The 16,200-nt window shown below is 43.2% G+C and overlaps 1 protein-coding gene across 1 annotated transcript in view; it reads left to right on the forward strand.

Annotated features, from left to right (window-relative positions):
- The first annotated feature begins 3,037 nt into the window (after nucleotides 1-3,037).
- Nucleotides 3,038-16,200, forward strand: part of myof (myoferlin) — a 33,841-nt gene continuing 20,678 nt past the window's right edge. The window contains exons 1-7 of the mRNA XM_080020739.1: nucleotides 3,038-3,157; nucleotides 4,370-4,425; nucleotides 4,806-4,897; nucleotides 13,618-13,726; nucleotides 13,850-13,943; nucleotides 15,366-15,529; nucleotides 16,050-16,178. Coding sequence (XP_079876865.1) covers nucleotides 3,070-3,157; nucleotides 4,370-4,425; nucleotides 4,806-4,897; nucleotides 13,618-13,726; nucleotides 13,850-13,943; nucleotides 15,366-15,529; nucleotides 16,050-16,178 — 732 coding nt within the window. The 5' untranslated portion in view covers nucleotides 3,038-3,069. The remainder of the gene's footprint in view (nucleotides 3,158-4,369; nucleotides 4,426-4,805; nucleotides 4,898-13,617; nucleotides 13,727-13,849; nucleotides 13,944-15,365; nucleotides 15,530-16,049; nucleotides 16,179-16,200) is intronic.

The following is a 16,200-nucleotide window of genomic DNA, read 5'->3' on the forward strand; positions in this document are numbered from 1 at the left end:
CTCCGCCTGCGTCTCGGACAAAAACACCGTTTGCTCACAAGGGAGATGTCCTCATCGCCGGACGGGGGAGAGGAATGTCCAGGACACGGCGATCAATGAGCCGTCCATCACAAGGGGGCCGACCACGCCGGGAGAACAAAGTCAACACATCTTTGTTGGGGAGAGCACTGTGGAACAAGCCAGATGAGATGAGATGAGCGGGCTGCAAAATGGCTGTCATCTCGCCGAGGCGGGGGAGAGGGGCGGAGGGGGTCACAGAGTTCCAAAGTGAAAAGCGCAATCCCTGTGAATCCCCGTGAGGTTAATGATTCAAAGAGGCTGAGCTGTTCGAGTAGCCGGCTCATTAAGTTTCCGTGCAGAAGTTGTTTTTTTTTTTTTGGGGGGGTCGATTTTATTGACTGATTATTGATGACGTTATTGTATCACAATAACCGCAAACAGATCTTGAGTTTGAATTCCGCTCGTCCGGCTGTGATGCAGACGTCGGCGTCCAACGCTGCCCAGGCATTGTTGTGCAACCCATTAATGTTTCAACGCAGTGCGGTGCGATCAGACTGTCAGCACGGGCGAGTTACATTTAAGAAACGCCTTGAAGTCCAACTGAAACCACGTCCAATTGGAAATCGCTTGTGGCCCGCTGCCCGGTCTAATGTTAGGTCCATTTGCAAGCGGCTCGCTATGCTCTCTGGCTAGGAAGCAACGACTGAGGCCTGACAGCGCACCGCCGACCCAAACCAACGTTAATGAATAACTACCCCACATGGAGCGTGTGCTTGAGTTTCCGGGCGTGTGTGTGCATCCAAATCACTTCAAGTAGAACAAATAGTAACCAAGACAATAGGCACGTTACTGGCACGTACTATATGTGTCTTCCTTTAAAAAAAAAAAAAATCACCTTTTTTTATTCTCTCTAAAAAAGAGTAAAAAAATAACACATGCTGTGTGTTGTGTGTAACCCTAAACTTAATAGGCGCCAATAGGCATTTGCAGTATACATAGTTACAGTGCACATACATTTTGTATTGAATAGGTTAATAGATTTCAAGGTGGATCTGCTTAACTCAATTTACACAAACTCAAATTAATATGAGTATATATCCATAATGGGGAAAATTACAAGAAAAAAATATTAAACAACCCCTTATTTTGTTAAAATATTTTGATACAGAAGAAGAACAATCTTTAATCGTCACACAGCACACCACACTACGACACGTGCTTTGGATGGTGGCTGGTGAAATGAGGCCTCTGCGTTTCACCCATCCTGGCTTGTCCTTCCTCCGGGGCCACAGCCAGGAGCAGTGGGCAGCACTCGTGGACGGGGGACCTGGTGATGAGTGTCCATCGCTGGTCAGACGATGATGTGTGCATGTTTTTGGTGGGGGTCCTTTCTGACGTTAGGTGGAGGAAACCCCATGTGAGCACGGGGAGAACATGCAACCTCCACACAGAAAGGCTCCTATTTGGGCGATAACCCGCCCGGAGCACGGTGCCAACAGCGCCCCAGGCGGGAATCGAACCCAGGACCTTCTTGCTGTGAGGCAGCGGTGAAATGCACTGTGTGCAAAAATACTTTATTTTTACTTTATTATTAAGGTTTAGTTCTTAAAAACGAAATGGTGGATTGCTTAAACAACTCTTGAGATAACTCCTGAGATGCTCAAAGGTGCATTTCCAGAATTTCAGAGGAGCTAGGCTAGTTGATCCCCTCTGCAGCCATGCATTGAGCTAACATAGTTAGCGTGCAGTCTGCTGCTATCTATGTTCTGGACACACAAAGGGTGGAACTGGTGTCGACCATCTCGCTGCATGCGGGTGAAAGGTGAAAGACAAAAAGTCGAATTGGGATTATCCCCGTTTGCAACTATTCAGACGCCTCATTAAATCTGGTTTAACTGCCCTGAATTGGTCTGGCCGGGCCATGACACTCAATAACCACTAGATGGAGACCAAGCAAAACATTTTACATTTGTCTGAAAGAAGAAAAAGAAGAACAACAATCTTTGTTTGTCACACAACACACCACCACTACAACACACACACACACACACACACACACACACACACACACCCGCGCTTTGGATGGTGGCCGGTGAAATGAGGCTTCTGCGTAACCACAAAATAAAAACTGTTTCCGCCCGGTCTCGAACCGGGGACCTTTCGCGTGTTAGGCGAACGTGATAACCACTACACTACGGAAACCTATAAAATGAGCAGCGAAATTAAGATAGAGATCCTTTAAAATGCAGAACTAATATAATAATATAATATTCTAATAATTGTATTATGTGAGCGTAATAATAATAATAATAGTGATGAATCGGTTACATATCCTTATGGAGAATAGAATTCAAAATAATTTTATAATAGGCAGTAATATCTCGGTTTTTACACATTTCATGTAGGCGGAATGAGTGATATCAAATGTGTTTAAATAAATGAAATCAAACGTATTTCCCAAATCAACCAAATGATTATAAATATCGTCAGAAAACGGAGCGCCAATCAACAGTTTACTTCATGTTTTTCATTTCATTTCATGATATGTGACGTGCCTGGAAAAGCACATTAAAGTCACCATTGGTAATCTTTGGTTTTCGCTTGTGTTTTACTTTTTTTTTTTTCAGAAACTCAAAGGAAAGAACGAGCCCACGCAATTCATTCTTCCTCCTGAATCAACCATTTCGCCAGAATTAAATCAACATTTTAAAATAAAATTCTGGGGTTTTTTTGTGTGTGTGTGTGTGTGTGTGTGTGAGAGAAACATGTGTCCGACGGACCTGTCCCGACTCCGGACGAGTCTCTCGCCACGAACCGAATCTCCAAAAGGAGTCGAACCCTTCATCACTCCGAGAAACCAGCGCAAAGTCCGTTTCATGTTGGGCGTCGGACATTTTTCTCTACGATGGAACTGACTTTACTGTGGGTTTTCCAATCAGTATAATTTAACACCCATGACCCGCCCTGACAGTCTGGAAGCATTTCCTCCGTGGCTGTAGCGCCCAGACCCATCATTTATTCCCCAATGTCCGTTGCTTTTTAAAAGTTGTTGTTTTTTTTTTATTTAAAATGTTGCGGGTTGTTGTGGAATCCGCTAAAGGGCTGCCTAAAAAGAAAATTGGGAGTCCTGATCCAATTGCTTCTGTGATTTTCAAAGGTAAGATGAACCAACATTATATCTCTTCAAAAATACTAAAGTAAGAACTTACTATTTGTTCATTTATCTTGTCTAAATCCTACTTTTTTTATTTTCTTTCATTGGAATTGGAATTTGTTCTACAAATCCAGATTCGTTGATGTATAGTTATTTGATTCATCACCGGACCTGCAGCGGCACGGAAGCTCACATCGAATAGGAAATAATCGTTAAAGAATAATTCAAAAAAAAAAAAGAAAAGCATAAAAAAATGACAACATGCAGTTTACTGTTAAAAGAAAAAATGGCATTATACAATAAACTTTACAATGAACAATAGCCAAACCCCGCATCAACAATTCGCACTCTTAGATAGGAAACTTTCTAGCCTAAACCTCTCAAAATGAAAATAGAGTAAAAGTACATAATACATATGTAACTACATAATTTTTTTTTTTTTTAATCAAATAACACAATTTAAGTCAACGTGCGTCGTCCAAACAGAGGGAGCGTTTACCTAAATGAGCAGATTCGGTGAAACGCTGCAAATAAAATATAACGATCACACACGCGCAGCTTGAACGGGGAAGTCGGTATTTCCGACCCAGTTGAAATGGAACGCTGCATAATCACTGCCAGGTGTGGCTTTCCGGCTCAGTTGCCATGTCGTCCTCTCCAGGTGTAGTACACACTTCAAACTTTTACCCAAAGCGACCTGTATATGAAGCTCTCAATGGCCTTGCACCTCAGTGTATAAAACAAATGCTAATTACACACGAAGCAGCAAGAACTCTCAGGTCCACACGCAGTGGTCTTTTAAGTATCCCTCATACTAGCTCTAAAGCAGGGGAGGCTGGAGTGTGTGTGTGTGTGTGTGTGTGTGTGTGTGTGTGTGTGTGTGTGTGTGTGTGTGTGTGTGTGTGTGAGAGACAGACATGACATGTGTGTTGTAAATAAAGTTTGACTTGACTTTAAAAACAAGGGTTCTCCACCGCAGTTAGGATTGTTTCGTTTTTGGTTTTTTTTACGGTTTAATCTGAACCTCCATAGTCTGCCTGTCTATAATAGTTCCAGAGAGGACGGTGAAACCAAACAGCCATCACTGTATTAAAACCTACACCGCACCAAAAGCGTATTCTAAGTTGTTCATTGTTTCTGAAACAAATTCAGTCAATATCCAACGACCGAGTGATTAAATTCATTTCCCTTTGTCTCTGAAATAAATATCTTCAGATGAGAAGAAGAAAACCAAAACGATTGACAATGAGCTGAATCCTGTATGGAATGAGGTACACACATACACACACACAACCACACAGACACAGGGTGGTTTTGATTTGACTAATGGTGAGTAGATCACCTTCGGTTGACAACAAAACAACAGATTGATGGAATTGACCACATTTCAATGCATGATTTCCTTAGATTATGTGAACCCCGCCCCCTTTATTTCCATTTTTTTGTAAATAAGGGGATTCACATAATCCAAGTCTTCAGCAGTTGATTTTAAATTGCAAACACGGGCTAGTTGTTTGCATTTAATTTACCCATCACACGTTCTATTAAGCGCTCTGTCTTTACTGAGATCAGAATGTATCCATTTGCATTTTAATCTTGTGTTGTAATCGCTGCCGGGAGCCGACAGACTGTCTCTCTCTCGCATTCACAGGTGCTTGAGTTCGACTTGAAAGGAACGCCGCTGGATTCATCCTCCTACATCGATGTCGTTGTGAAAGATTATGAAACTCTTGGGAAAGATAAGTATGTGTGACACCCCCCCCCCCCCCCCCCCCACACACACACACACACTACTCCACAACAAACTCGGGCCCCCAAAAGCTGCTGGGTGGTTTTACATTATAAAAATGGAGGGCCTCTGGTGTTGAAAGAGACGCATTTGCCCCACCTTTCTGAATCGCTGTCCAAACTTTGACTTGTCTAGACACTGCTCTTTGTGTGTGTGTGTGTGTGTGTGTGTGTGTGTGTGTGTGTGTGTGTGTGTGTGTGTGTGTGTGTGTGTGTGTGTGTGTGTGTGTGTGTGTGTGTGTGTGTGTGTGTGTGTGTGTGTGTTCCATAATTCTTCATATATAAACTGTATATCTAATTTTAGATATTTCTTCATACATATAATTTTCTTTATATGTACAGTCAATAACGTTGTCTACATCGATCCAGTAATGTCTGTTGGTATCTGCAGGCTAATCTGGTATTTTTGGTTGTTTCTAATGCAAAGGCTACTTTATATATTTTTTTGCTCGCTGCCTGTTGCTATCAATGATGCACTGTCTATTGCCCACACCCAGCTCGCTCGCTCGCCATGCTGGGACTTGTCTGTCCTGTGTGGGAGCTGTCAGGGCAACAATGGAGGAATAGCTGAATCCCTGTTTGTTTTCCCCCTTCCGAGATGACTGTGGCGCACGGGGAAGGAACGCTTTCTGCGCGAGGGAGGGAGGGAGAGGGAGAGGGAGGGAGGGAGACTGGCCTGCTTGGAAATATATGTGGAGTTACTCACCGGGATTTGAGCCTGGTTTGATGGGCTGAGCTGTTGCTAGCTGTGCCACTGTAGATCGTAACACAATTCAGAGGTATGGATTACGTTTTTAGACATTGTGTGTTTTAAAACTTTGCCTGAGCTTCTGTGTTGCCTCAAATACATCCATTGCTTGTGGTATCCTGTTTGCTTTCCTGATGACATTACATGTGGGAGCAATCTAGTTCAACCACAGATTATGTTTCTCCAGCATTGCCAATTAGAGTGATCAAAGCCCTGTCCATACGGGGGGGACACATAGGATTATTTAGAAATATGTTTAAGGGGGGGGGGGGGGGAGGAGAGATGTGAGGTCAGTAACGTATGAGTGTTAGGAATGATGTACATCCTACCCTGGGCCTGTGGCCCCATTTCCTTGGCTGTGTGTAACTGTGTTGGAGCACACAAGCTCATGCCACGAGTAAAGTTTTCCACAAGGCGGAATGACACATCCCCCAATGCACCGCAGTTAGATGCGATCTTCCAAATAAATTTTCCAGCTGCTGTTGTCGTTATTCCCGTTGCCTTGGCAACCGCTGGAGCGCAAACTTGTGATTCTATAAACACATCCTTACCCGGTGAAGTATGTAAACAAGGATATTACGTGCTTTTGCGTTAGTTGGGAGACTGATATGAAATCCTTGATTGCCTCAAGTGCTGGTCAGATAATTGTTGTAAATCTTAGTGTTTAGTCCACCTTTATCTTGAAACAACATAATACTGTTTTTAAATGATATTGTAAAATATATGCCAAAGACATGATTATTACATATTCGCCATTCCTGATATCACTTCTATTTGAACCAGTATGATTCTGGTATCAAGCTTCAAGAAAACGTACAACTGGCTGTTTATTCTTTCTACTACTTTTCCATTTGAAGTAAGTTTAGAAAAATACATTTAAAGGGAGCTGGGTATCGAGTAAAGGACTGCATACTTTTAGAATTCATTGAGCCTCGTTCACAAAACCTTTTTGTTATTGAGAAAAGGATGGATGAAAACCAACAGTCGCTCAGTTTTGTGTGTCCCATACAGTAGTTCAGTACAATATACCAATCATCTTTTCATTTTGACTTGCATAACTAGACTCCCTGTCACCACTATTAAAGGCGACTTGAGAGTTGTGTTCAAATAATGTCGAAAAGACCCAAGAAGAGAATCGCTGTGAGAACATACTTTCTCTCCCATTATGCCGACTGGAAAATGCACCATTGCTATCAGATTTGAGTGGTACATTGAGTAGCCTGCCAACCTCATTTGGGGGAGGCCAGGGATGTGTTTTTAGTGTAACCACATTTCTAGTGTAGTGTTAACACTTGTATCCCTATAGGTCACTGGGATTAGGAGGTGATAATCCATGATAGCATCGATTACTTAAGCTGCAACTACTCGTACCCCTAGTGGTGCGAGTAGTTAAAACAAACTATTGTTTTCGTTCATGAAAAACCGACACCTGGAGTCTGTCTCCTGCAGCACTCACAGACAAGATGAATAAAATCTGTATTTGGGGCGGTCCTGACATGTTGTCATCCTAGTTTGATCCAGATCGGCCATTATTGTGGAATCTTCTTCTTTCGGCTGCTCCAGTTAGGGGTCGCAACAGCGGATCATCTGCCTCCAATACCTTCTGTTCTGTGCATCTTCCTCCCTTACATGCCCTGCCATTATTGTGGAATAATTGTGTAAAAAAAAAAAAAATTGTTTTGTCAACCGCGCAGTGCGCACGCATGCGCGTGTGACAGCTTGCACTGGTCACATGATAGCCTTGCAGTCTAATGATTGGTCGACAGCTGGGTCCTCGCCAAGATGGCGGCATGTACAGATGGCACTGACGTCAGACTTTTATGGATATTATGGATCCGATGAACCCACAGACAGTCTGAATAATAAGTTTGTGGCAGTTTCGCCACCACACACCACCCAAGTCACGTTTTCAGGGACCTCTGGCACAGAGACACAGACGACGGGGGGGTTGGAAACACCAGTTTATTGTAGAGATGAGGCTAGGTGGAATTAGCCAGGAGCAGATGGAACATGTCATGACAGGGCTCCCATCCTGACTGAGTGTGTGACGGGGTTTTTAAAGTTGATGCTCCTTAGCCCAACCAACAAGAATCAGGTGGGGCTGCTCAACCCATCCCATCCACCACAAAGTTTATCCAGGGCAGTTCCAACATGGCGTCGTTTTGTGTTTCATCTCGATTGGCGGTTCAGTATTGTCGATAGTTTGTGATCAACAAACAAGTTGACAGACTACACAGCTCATGTGAGTCAGTATGTATTTAGCGAATGCAAAGTCCCTAAGCCAAGCAGTTTCCTCCTGGTCTGCTGTATGGAGGGTGACTAATCCTCCTTTCAGTTTTTGAGGAGGGCAAACTTCTATGATGTGTTCCATGGTTTGCTCCTCTCCACAAGCACACAGTGGAGTGGGGCTACTGCCCCATTTGTGAAGGCTGGCCAAGCAGGGGCTGTGTCCAGTCCTGAAGCGATTGAGCGTAGACCATTGTCTCCTTGGGAGGTTGGTGCCAGGGACCTGTTGATTGGGGTCTGACACCAGATGTTTGTTTGGGACCTCCTTGGACTCCCATTCTGTTTTCCAAGCCAGTTGGATGGTGAAGTCAGCTGGTGGGATGTTCTTCCAAATTGGTGGTCTAGGTGGAAGTCGAGCAGTGGTTGGGTTGTAGATGTCTGCATGGATTGGTAGATGGGGAGAGTCTTTGACCTTTTGGAGCATCCTTTGAGTTGCTGCTGCTCGCCGGATATGTGGAGGGGGAATGTTTGATAGGACAGGGAGCTAGGGGAGTGGTGTTGAGCGGAACGTCCTGGTTCTCATGGTTGTGTTGAGCTGGGTGTCCACATGGTGTGTGTGGGGTGACCTGGACCAGACAGGGGCGCAATATTCAGCTGCAGAGTATGCCAGTGCTGAGGTGCGCAGTGTGGAGGCTGCTGCCCCCCATTTTGCACCAGCGAGCTTGCAGAGCAGGTTGTTCCTTGACTTAACCTTAGCTGCCGTCCCTTTTAGGTGTTCCTTGAAGGATAGGGTCCTGTCAAGGGTCACTCCCAGGTAGGTTGGATTAAAGGCATGCCTCAGCTTGAGTCCGCCCAGATAGATGTTTAGTTCTCTGGCAGCTTTTGCGTTGTGGAGGTGGAATACACTGGAAACAGTTTTTGCTGGACTTATTTTTAGGCGCCAGGTTCTGCGAGTCAGTAACCCAGACCTTATCACAATATTGTCAAGGACAGATGTAATCGCGATGGGACAATGCAATAAAATGCTAAAAATCTTTGTGCAGATCTTTGTGCACGGAGCTTAGCTGCTTCGTATTTCTTTCTGCTTTCCTTTATATTTCTTTCCACTCTTTTGTTTATAATGCAGATATGTCCAAATACATCGAGTATCAACGCAAAAAAAATCAGTTACTGACAAGTTGGTAGCCTCGTCTGCCATCTTGGGTGTCCTGTAAAACTGCAGCGTCATGTCACACCTCCTGTGTGCTCTACCTAGGCTCCACCCCTCGCCTATTTCCAGTAGGTGTGAACGTGTCTGACACGGACAATCTCTGGTTGTGTGCTACATGTGGGAAAGCAGCTTATGATACAAACTCTTAATCATACAAAGTGACAGGTATTATTTTACCAGAAGACAATTGGTGGATTAAACAAAGCGCTGGGTATTAAACGTCATGAATAGATATCTTTCTGAGCGCAACTGACACGTACCCAAGTAACCCACACACCCTGTTTGGTGTAGGAACACAGGATAGCGTATGCCTTCATTAAACTATTCTTATCATATTTTGCTATCAAACAGATTGCTGGTTCCATCTTGTGTCGCTATGATTATTGATGTTTTATATATCATTAGATAAAATAAATGACCTGCAATTGAATTAGATAGTTGTCTGCTGTGCCTCGCACTTTGGTGAGCCGGAATACAGGTACTCCTCAATTAACGACCTACCTGTTTAACGACCGTTCGGACTTAGGACCAGCTCTCTGACCAGTCTGAATTGTACACTGCGTACAATACCGCGGCGTCTCAGCACTAAGCATCACCCTTTATACACTATATACCTCATCACTGTTCTCAGTCTCTCGTTCCCACAGTCTGTCAGTATTCACTACACTAACGTTCGCAATGGCCCCGCCCCCTTACCTGTATACTAAATAAGCCACCAACACTGTAAAAACTGCCGATCCTAAAAAAGCGTAATCCAATGCATTTGCGCCACAGTTAAGGGCATAGGACATAAGGACATATATAGTTTATTTTGAAAGGTGGTTCTATACCTTTCATAAAGACGTTATTCCCTAAATGGTCTATTCAGTCGGCCAGTCAATTGTGTTCATGTAAATAAAAAAAATACTGTAGACCTGCGTCTACAATTGCGGTAGGTACAGTTGCGTTCATATACTTTTTATTTATTTATTTATTTTTTCAATTTCTGAATTTACAAAATTGATACCCAATTGACTGGGAAAACAGACATGTTGGGGTTTTCAATGAGGAAGGTGTGTGTGTGTGTGTGTGTGTATTCAGGCAAGGTAATTAAAATAAACATTTAATCTGCAATTTTTTATTACAATGTGAAACTTTTCATGCAGAATTTAAGTCACGCATCAAGCTCTTAGTCTCAAGTCCTCAAACGAGCCTGCTGACGACCAGGATAGCTCCAAGGTATATGTTGTTTTTAACTGGTCTAACATCAGGGCTGGATTATGCTTCTGTCTGTTTGATTTTATACTTACTCATCATTTGTGTATAATGTTAACTGTAGGTTAACCACAATGTACAGTAAACATAAAAATCAAACTTTACTTTAAAATTTTAGAGGCCAAAATATGCATATGCAAAGGGGAATCCGCGTTCAAACCTCATCCGCAAGTCACGCCTCTATCGCCTCCATTTCCTTTGTTTCGACCAGCCTCCCGACAGGAAGCTGGACTGGATTGGGAGGTGTGCACATGTGCTCCTCTTCGACTCTACGGGCTACGGTCACCCATAACCCCCTTGCTCTGTGGAGACATTTACACGTACCTACGGAGAAGCATAATCCAGGGTTTAGTCTGTCGCTTTCTACTGACCCACCCCCACCATCGTTGGTTGTTGTCAAGGCAAAGGAGCATTTTCGCAATGAATTGTGGGATACACCTGCCAGCGTAGTGTCCAGTGTTTTCATACTAAGATAATGGTACCAATGGTTTTGGACAGAAAATGCATCAAAACAATGGCGTATCATGCCACATTCAAAACTACAAACAGCAAAGGGCCAAACATCCAGTTAATTACATACTGACTGAGCTTGTTGAATTGCAGTTTCTGTGCAGCCAGGCCTTAGGTTGCAGCGCATGTTCAGTTCTATGTTTGAAGAAGTATGAGACTGTGAAACCCTGAAAGATCTGGGAGCGCTGTATGACATGGCTTGGCTGCCCAAGACTCTCTTCACAGATCTGGAATCTGAAAATCAAATGGCAATTTTCGCTCACTGCACTTTACTCAGATTAGTCTGCCATACCAGAGCTTTAAATGTGGGAACATCAACAACATTAGTCCACAGAAATCAAGGGAGCCTGTGTTGAAAGTCATGTGCTCTCTTTCTCCTCTCCACTCATCCTTACGCTGCCCCTGCCCGGGTGGCTCATCTGTTTATAAAAAAAGAGAAGTTTAGTCTGCAAGATTTGTTTGTTACTTTGCCTTTTGAAGGCTCCACTTCTTGGGCAGATTGGGGTAGTAGTATCTGTTTTTATTCTTGACTAATAACTGATGGCACATGGTCATCTTGTAGTCACGGTGGAATGTCTCTGCTTGATGGGAGTTAATCATTACGGGCGGGGCTAGACTGGCATTTTTGGCCCAGATGGCCCAACCCTGAGTCATGGCATCTGACAGAGGACGGAGGGGGTGGGGTGGTGGGGCCTAGTAAGAGACGTGATTGGGCCACCCCAGTGTCAGTATAGAAAATAAACGAATGGACCACTGTCCCTGCTTTATAGGCTGGCCGTTGGACAATTAGAAAGAAGAAAAGAAGAAACAGTCTTTATTCGTCACGCAACACACCACACTACAACACATGCTTGCACACACACACACACACACATGCACATGCTTTGATGGTGGCCGGTGAAATGGATCCTCTGCATTTGACCCATCCTGGCTTGTCCTTCCTCCGGGGGTACAGCCAGGAGCAGTGGGCAGCATACGTAGAGGCGCCCGGGGACCAGGTGATAAGTTTCCATCGCTGGTCAGACGATGATGTGTGCATGTTTTTGGTGGGGGTCCTTACTGACGTGAGGTGGAGGAAACCCCATGTGAGCACGGGGAGAACATGCAAACTCCACACAGAAAGGCTCCTATTTGGGCGATAAACAGGGTTAAATTGGCATGGCGGGTTAAATTATTTATTTATTGCCCGGTATGCCAGATTACCAGTCCACTCCTGATCATGGGTATTTCTCAGTGACTAAACAGGCCTCAGTGATGGTTGCAAGGTCTGTTTTGGTCTGTCCCTGTCCTAGGAGTCATTGTTCATTGTCACATGGAAACAATGTGAAGGCTTCTTTTGTTCCAGTCAAGTTTGGAACCATCAAGTCATCGATCCCGTTACTTTCCGATTTGGAACATTAGCATGGCAAGTCAGGATTGGTTGTTACAGTACATGGTCATGTTGTGTTGTTCTGTGTTTTTGAGTTTTTTTCTGAATAAGTAGACCAAGAAAATGCGCAAATTCAATTATAGATCATCCTGGTTCTGTGCCAGAACAAAATATCAATCTGCATAATTGCTTAAAATTGTAAATTGCGCAAAACCAAATTTGGCCAATGTTTCTGCACTGAAAACCATCCCCGGCCTCCTCCGGGGAGGTGGTTTCCCACAAGTCCAAAGATAACACTATTACAGACATTCTTTTGGGAAGCCTAGCCATGGTTCTCTATTATATTTATGAGCCTCCATTCCTAGTGGTCACTGATACCTCAGGGTACCCTTGCCTCCCTCAACGCCTGTACAAGTGATACTCCACCCACTGTGCTGTGACTGGAGGGATAGCCAATCAATGGTGTTCATCTCTGTGAGCCTGGGCCACAGTTGATTTATCCATGCATCCAAAGCATTCATACTGTACAGTATTGGAGTTCAGTTGGGAAGTCTGACAAGACATTATTATTCTGTCCATCCAAGGTTATTAATTTTACGTGTCTATTGCATTACATCATTCATCCAAAGCATAGCTGCAGTCCCAATATCTAGTGTTATTCTTCAGAAGGATTCAGCCATCTCCCCACACTTGCATATACTCATATGTAGGAAATAATGAGCCAAGAGCAGTTCATATGTCATCTAAACAGATGGCAAATCTGTGTTAAACGCTCTCTGTGTCATGTGGACAGTCCTGGGTGTGTTGGGTTTGTATGAGTGGGTAGGGTTTGTTGACTCTGGGTGTTGGTATATCCCAGTGCCTCTTTTGTGGTTGTGACTTCCCTGAGAACACACTAGGGTATTCTCAACTCCTCTCTCTCTCGCTCGCTCGCTCGTCCATGAACGTTGATCAAATTAGAAAAAGTGCATGACTCAAACTCTGACCATTTATCTTGCTGCACAGAACCAAAATAAAATAGTCTCTACATCACTGGTCACGTGCTGCCAAATGTGAAGAGAGAACACTTGGTCAGGTGACAAACACCCCTAATAGTTGAAAATGTAGAAATTGAATTACTTGAGCTTAAAGTTTACGTTACTTTACTTTGGTAAAGATTTTGTTTAGATTATGTCCATTAATGATGGTCAGGTGGTTTGATTAACTGGAATAACACTTGTAACAGCATAATGTTGACTGGGATGTGGGAGGGTCAACACTGTCATGTCAATATTACCCTGTATTCAGTCAGACAATTAATTCATTACTCAACAGTTATAGCTTCAATAAACTAACGTTATTCTGTTTTGTTTCGGCAGATTCCTTGGCTCTACTAAGATCTCTCTGAGAGAACTTGCAACAGGGCAAGTGAGGTCACTGTCGTCTAAAAATGTAGCTTTGGCCAATGAAAGCGGTCAGAATATCGGAGTAAGTTTCCCCTCTCTTCTGCCAATACTCCTTGCATTCCATTAAACATTTCACTTAATGGAGATAAGGGTTTGAGAAAGCATATTATGATATGAAGGAAGAGCTAATACTTTTTCCACTTAGGCCACCATCAATCTCGTGATTGGCTATGATCCTCCACCCAATGCCACTCCGAACCCCAATGACCCTCATGGGGGAGACGCTGCTGTCGATTCTGGTATGTAGGCCTGTCGCAATAATTACTATCAACTTATTGTACGATATATATGGACATAACCTTGATAATTGCCTGTTGTGTTTACATGCGTTTGTCTACATGAGAATGTTGCAAGCATGATGCCAGGATAAACTGCAGGGTTTTCCCCACCACTGTAAGACTTGGGCACAGCGCCTTAGCGTTTTTGACGCAGCAACTCCAAGTATTGCCGCGACAAAACCTAAACAGTACCCCGACGACGGAAGAATCCTCCGAAATCTCAATCACCTTATCTTTTGGAGTTTTCAGTGATGACGATCATAGCCCGTGGCTGAGTTTAATCTACGTTAGAATCTACGGTGGACTCTCTGCCACTGTTACTCCTACAGATGCTGCATTCAAGTCACGTGGGAATTGCCAGCTAAATGACGTAATGTATTTAATAAAAATAGAAAAAATCCGGAATGTTAGTTATGGATGGATTTGTCACACCTCACAAATACATATAATGCAATAAATACAAATGAGAAAAGATCAAAAAATACTACATCTACAAATCTGAATTGAGGTTTAAAAAAACAATCTGAGACAGATGTATTTCTAAATCCACAAATTAATAATGTATTACTTGCATTGTGTAAACATTTTACAAATGAATGTAACTGAAACGAATGAACAGAAAGAAAACTATGCTGAGACACGTTTTGCTGTAATTTCCGGGCTGCTTCTGTCCCCTTGACTGCTCTCTGTCGGAGTTTCACCGTGGGCGGGGTTCAGGCAGCTCTTACACACACACACACACACACACACACACACACACACACACACAGCAATAGTGAACCAGGTGAAATTAACGTGTTACTGGAGCCCGAGAGTCTATTTTATTTATTGTTTTGTGGTTTTATATAATTTATTATTTTAGGATATTTTAATTTTAGAAAGGGTTTAGAGTGTAAATGCATTATTATGCTATTATATAAGTGGCAAGAAATGGTCTTAAAATGACAATATTGTTTGTCACAATTATTTCCGGGACAATATATCTTCCAACAAAAGTAGTTACAGGCCTACTGGTATAACTACTGCCTACTGTTAATCGGAGTCCTGTTTTACATCACTGTCCATGGCGTGGATTGCTGTGTCTTTTCGAAGGAGCTGCATGGAAAATTCAAGTCATGTTTGCATTCCTATCTTATCTTGTTTCAGTGATGAAAGTTTATCTGACTTGGAAAGGCAAAAATTCCTTCACACTTCAACTACTGATTCACTGCCTTTTTTTAATGGTCTGCTAAACGTTTGTTGTTCCTACGTGCAAGTTACTAAATAAATGGGCTACAAAATATTGTATCTCAATTGTAAAAAAAATAAGTATCGAGACTGGAATGCGGCCCAAGTAAAATTTGCCGGATTTAGTGAAAATTCTGGTCCTTTTTTTGTGCTCAGCTGGTGGTGGTGGTGAGGAGGGGGATGAGAACATGACAGATGGTGGTGTCACAGGCTCCACGGGGGGGCCCTCCTCCCCAGGTCAGCCTGCCAACATCAGCCAGCGGCTGGCCAGGAGAGCACGAAGTCGCCATCCACTAGCCAACAAGCCCCAGGACTTCCAGGTAAGTGTGAAATGGAGCTCAACAGAATGAAAAATACTCCTCAAATGGTCAGCTGGGGTGATTCACTTATTTTGTTTGTTCACTTATTATTTAATTTGAATATTTCTTACAGTAAAACAGGGGACATTTGCTTTTATCAAGTTAAATGACTCAAAACCAATCACCTATTTGGCAGACATTTGTACCTTAACCAAGAAAATAAACAAATCAGTCATACAGAAGAAGGCATACTTTCCAGAAAAGGAAGTTCCCACCTTAGAGTATAGATGCAGGTAAACCTGAATGTTGAATGAAAACATTGCTTTTTCGAATGGAATAGTGGGTCTTTGAGTGTAATCCATCCAACAGAGACGATCTTATGGATTTCCACTTTAACAAAGTAGCTTTTCATATAATTTTTTCTCTGTGTTTAATTATGTAAAAGAGCAGCTCATAGTTAGGTTGCTGCATTTTAAGTCAGAGAGTCATCACTGTACTGATCGTACTTACATGCACTTCCATTTTTGGGTCTGCATTTCAGATCCGTGTCCGGGTGATAGAAGGTCGTCAGTTTCCGGGCAACAACATCAAGCCAGTTGTGAAGGTGGTTGTGTGCGAACAAACCCACCGGACAAGGATAAAGAGAGGAAACAACCCTTTCTTTGATGAGGTACTTCCCCCAACAGCTGAGA

This window comes from Zeus faber, assembly GCF_960531495.2.
Source record: "Zeus faber genome assembly, chromosome: 20".
In the NCBI taxonomy this organism is placed as follows: Eukaryota; Metazoa; Chordata; class Actinopteri; order Zeiformes; family Zeidae; genus Zeus; species Zeus faber.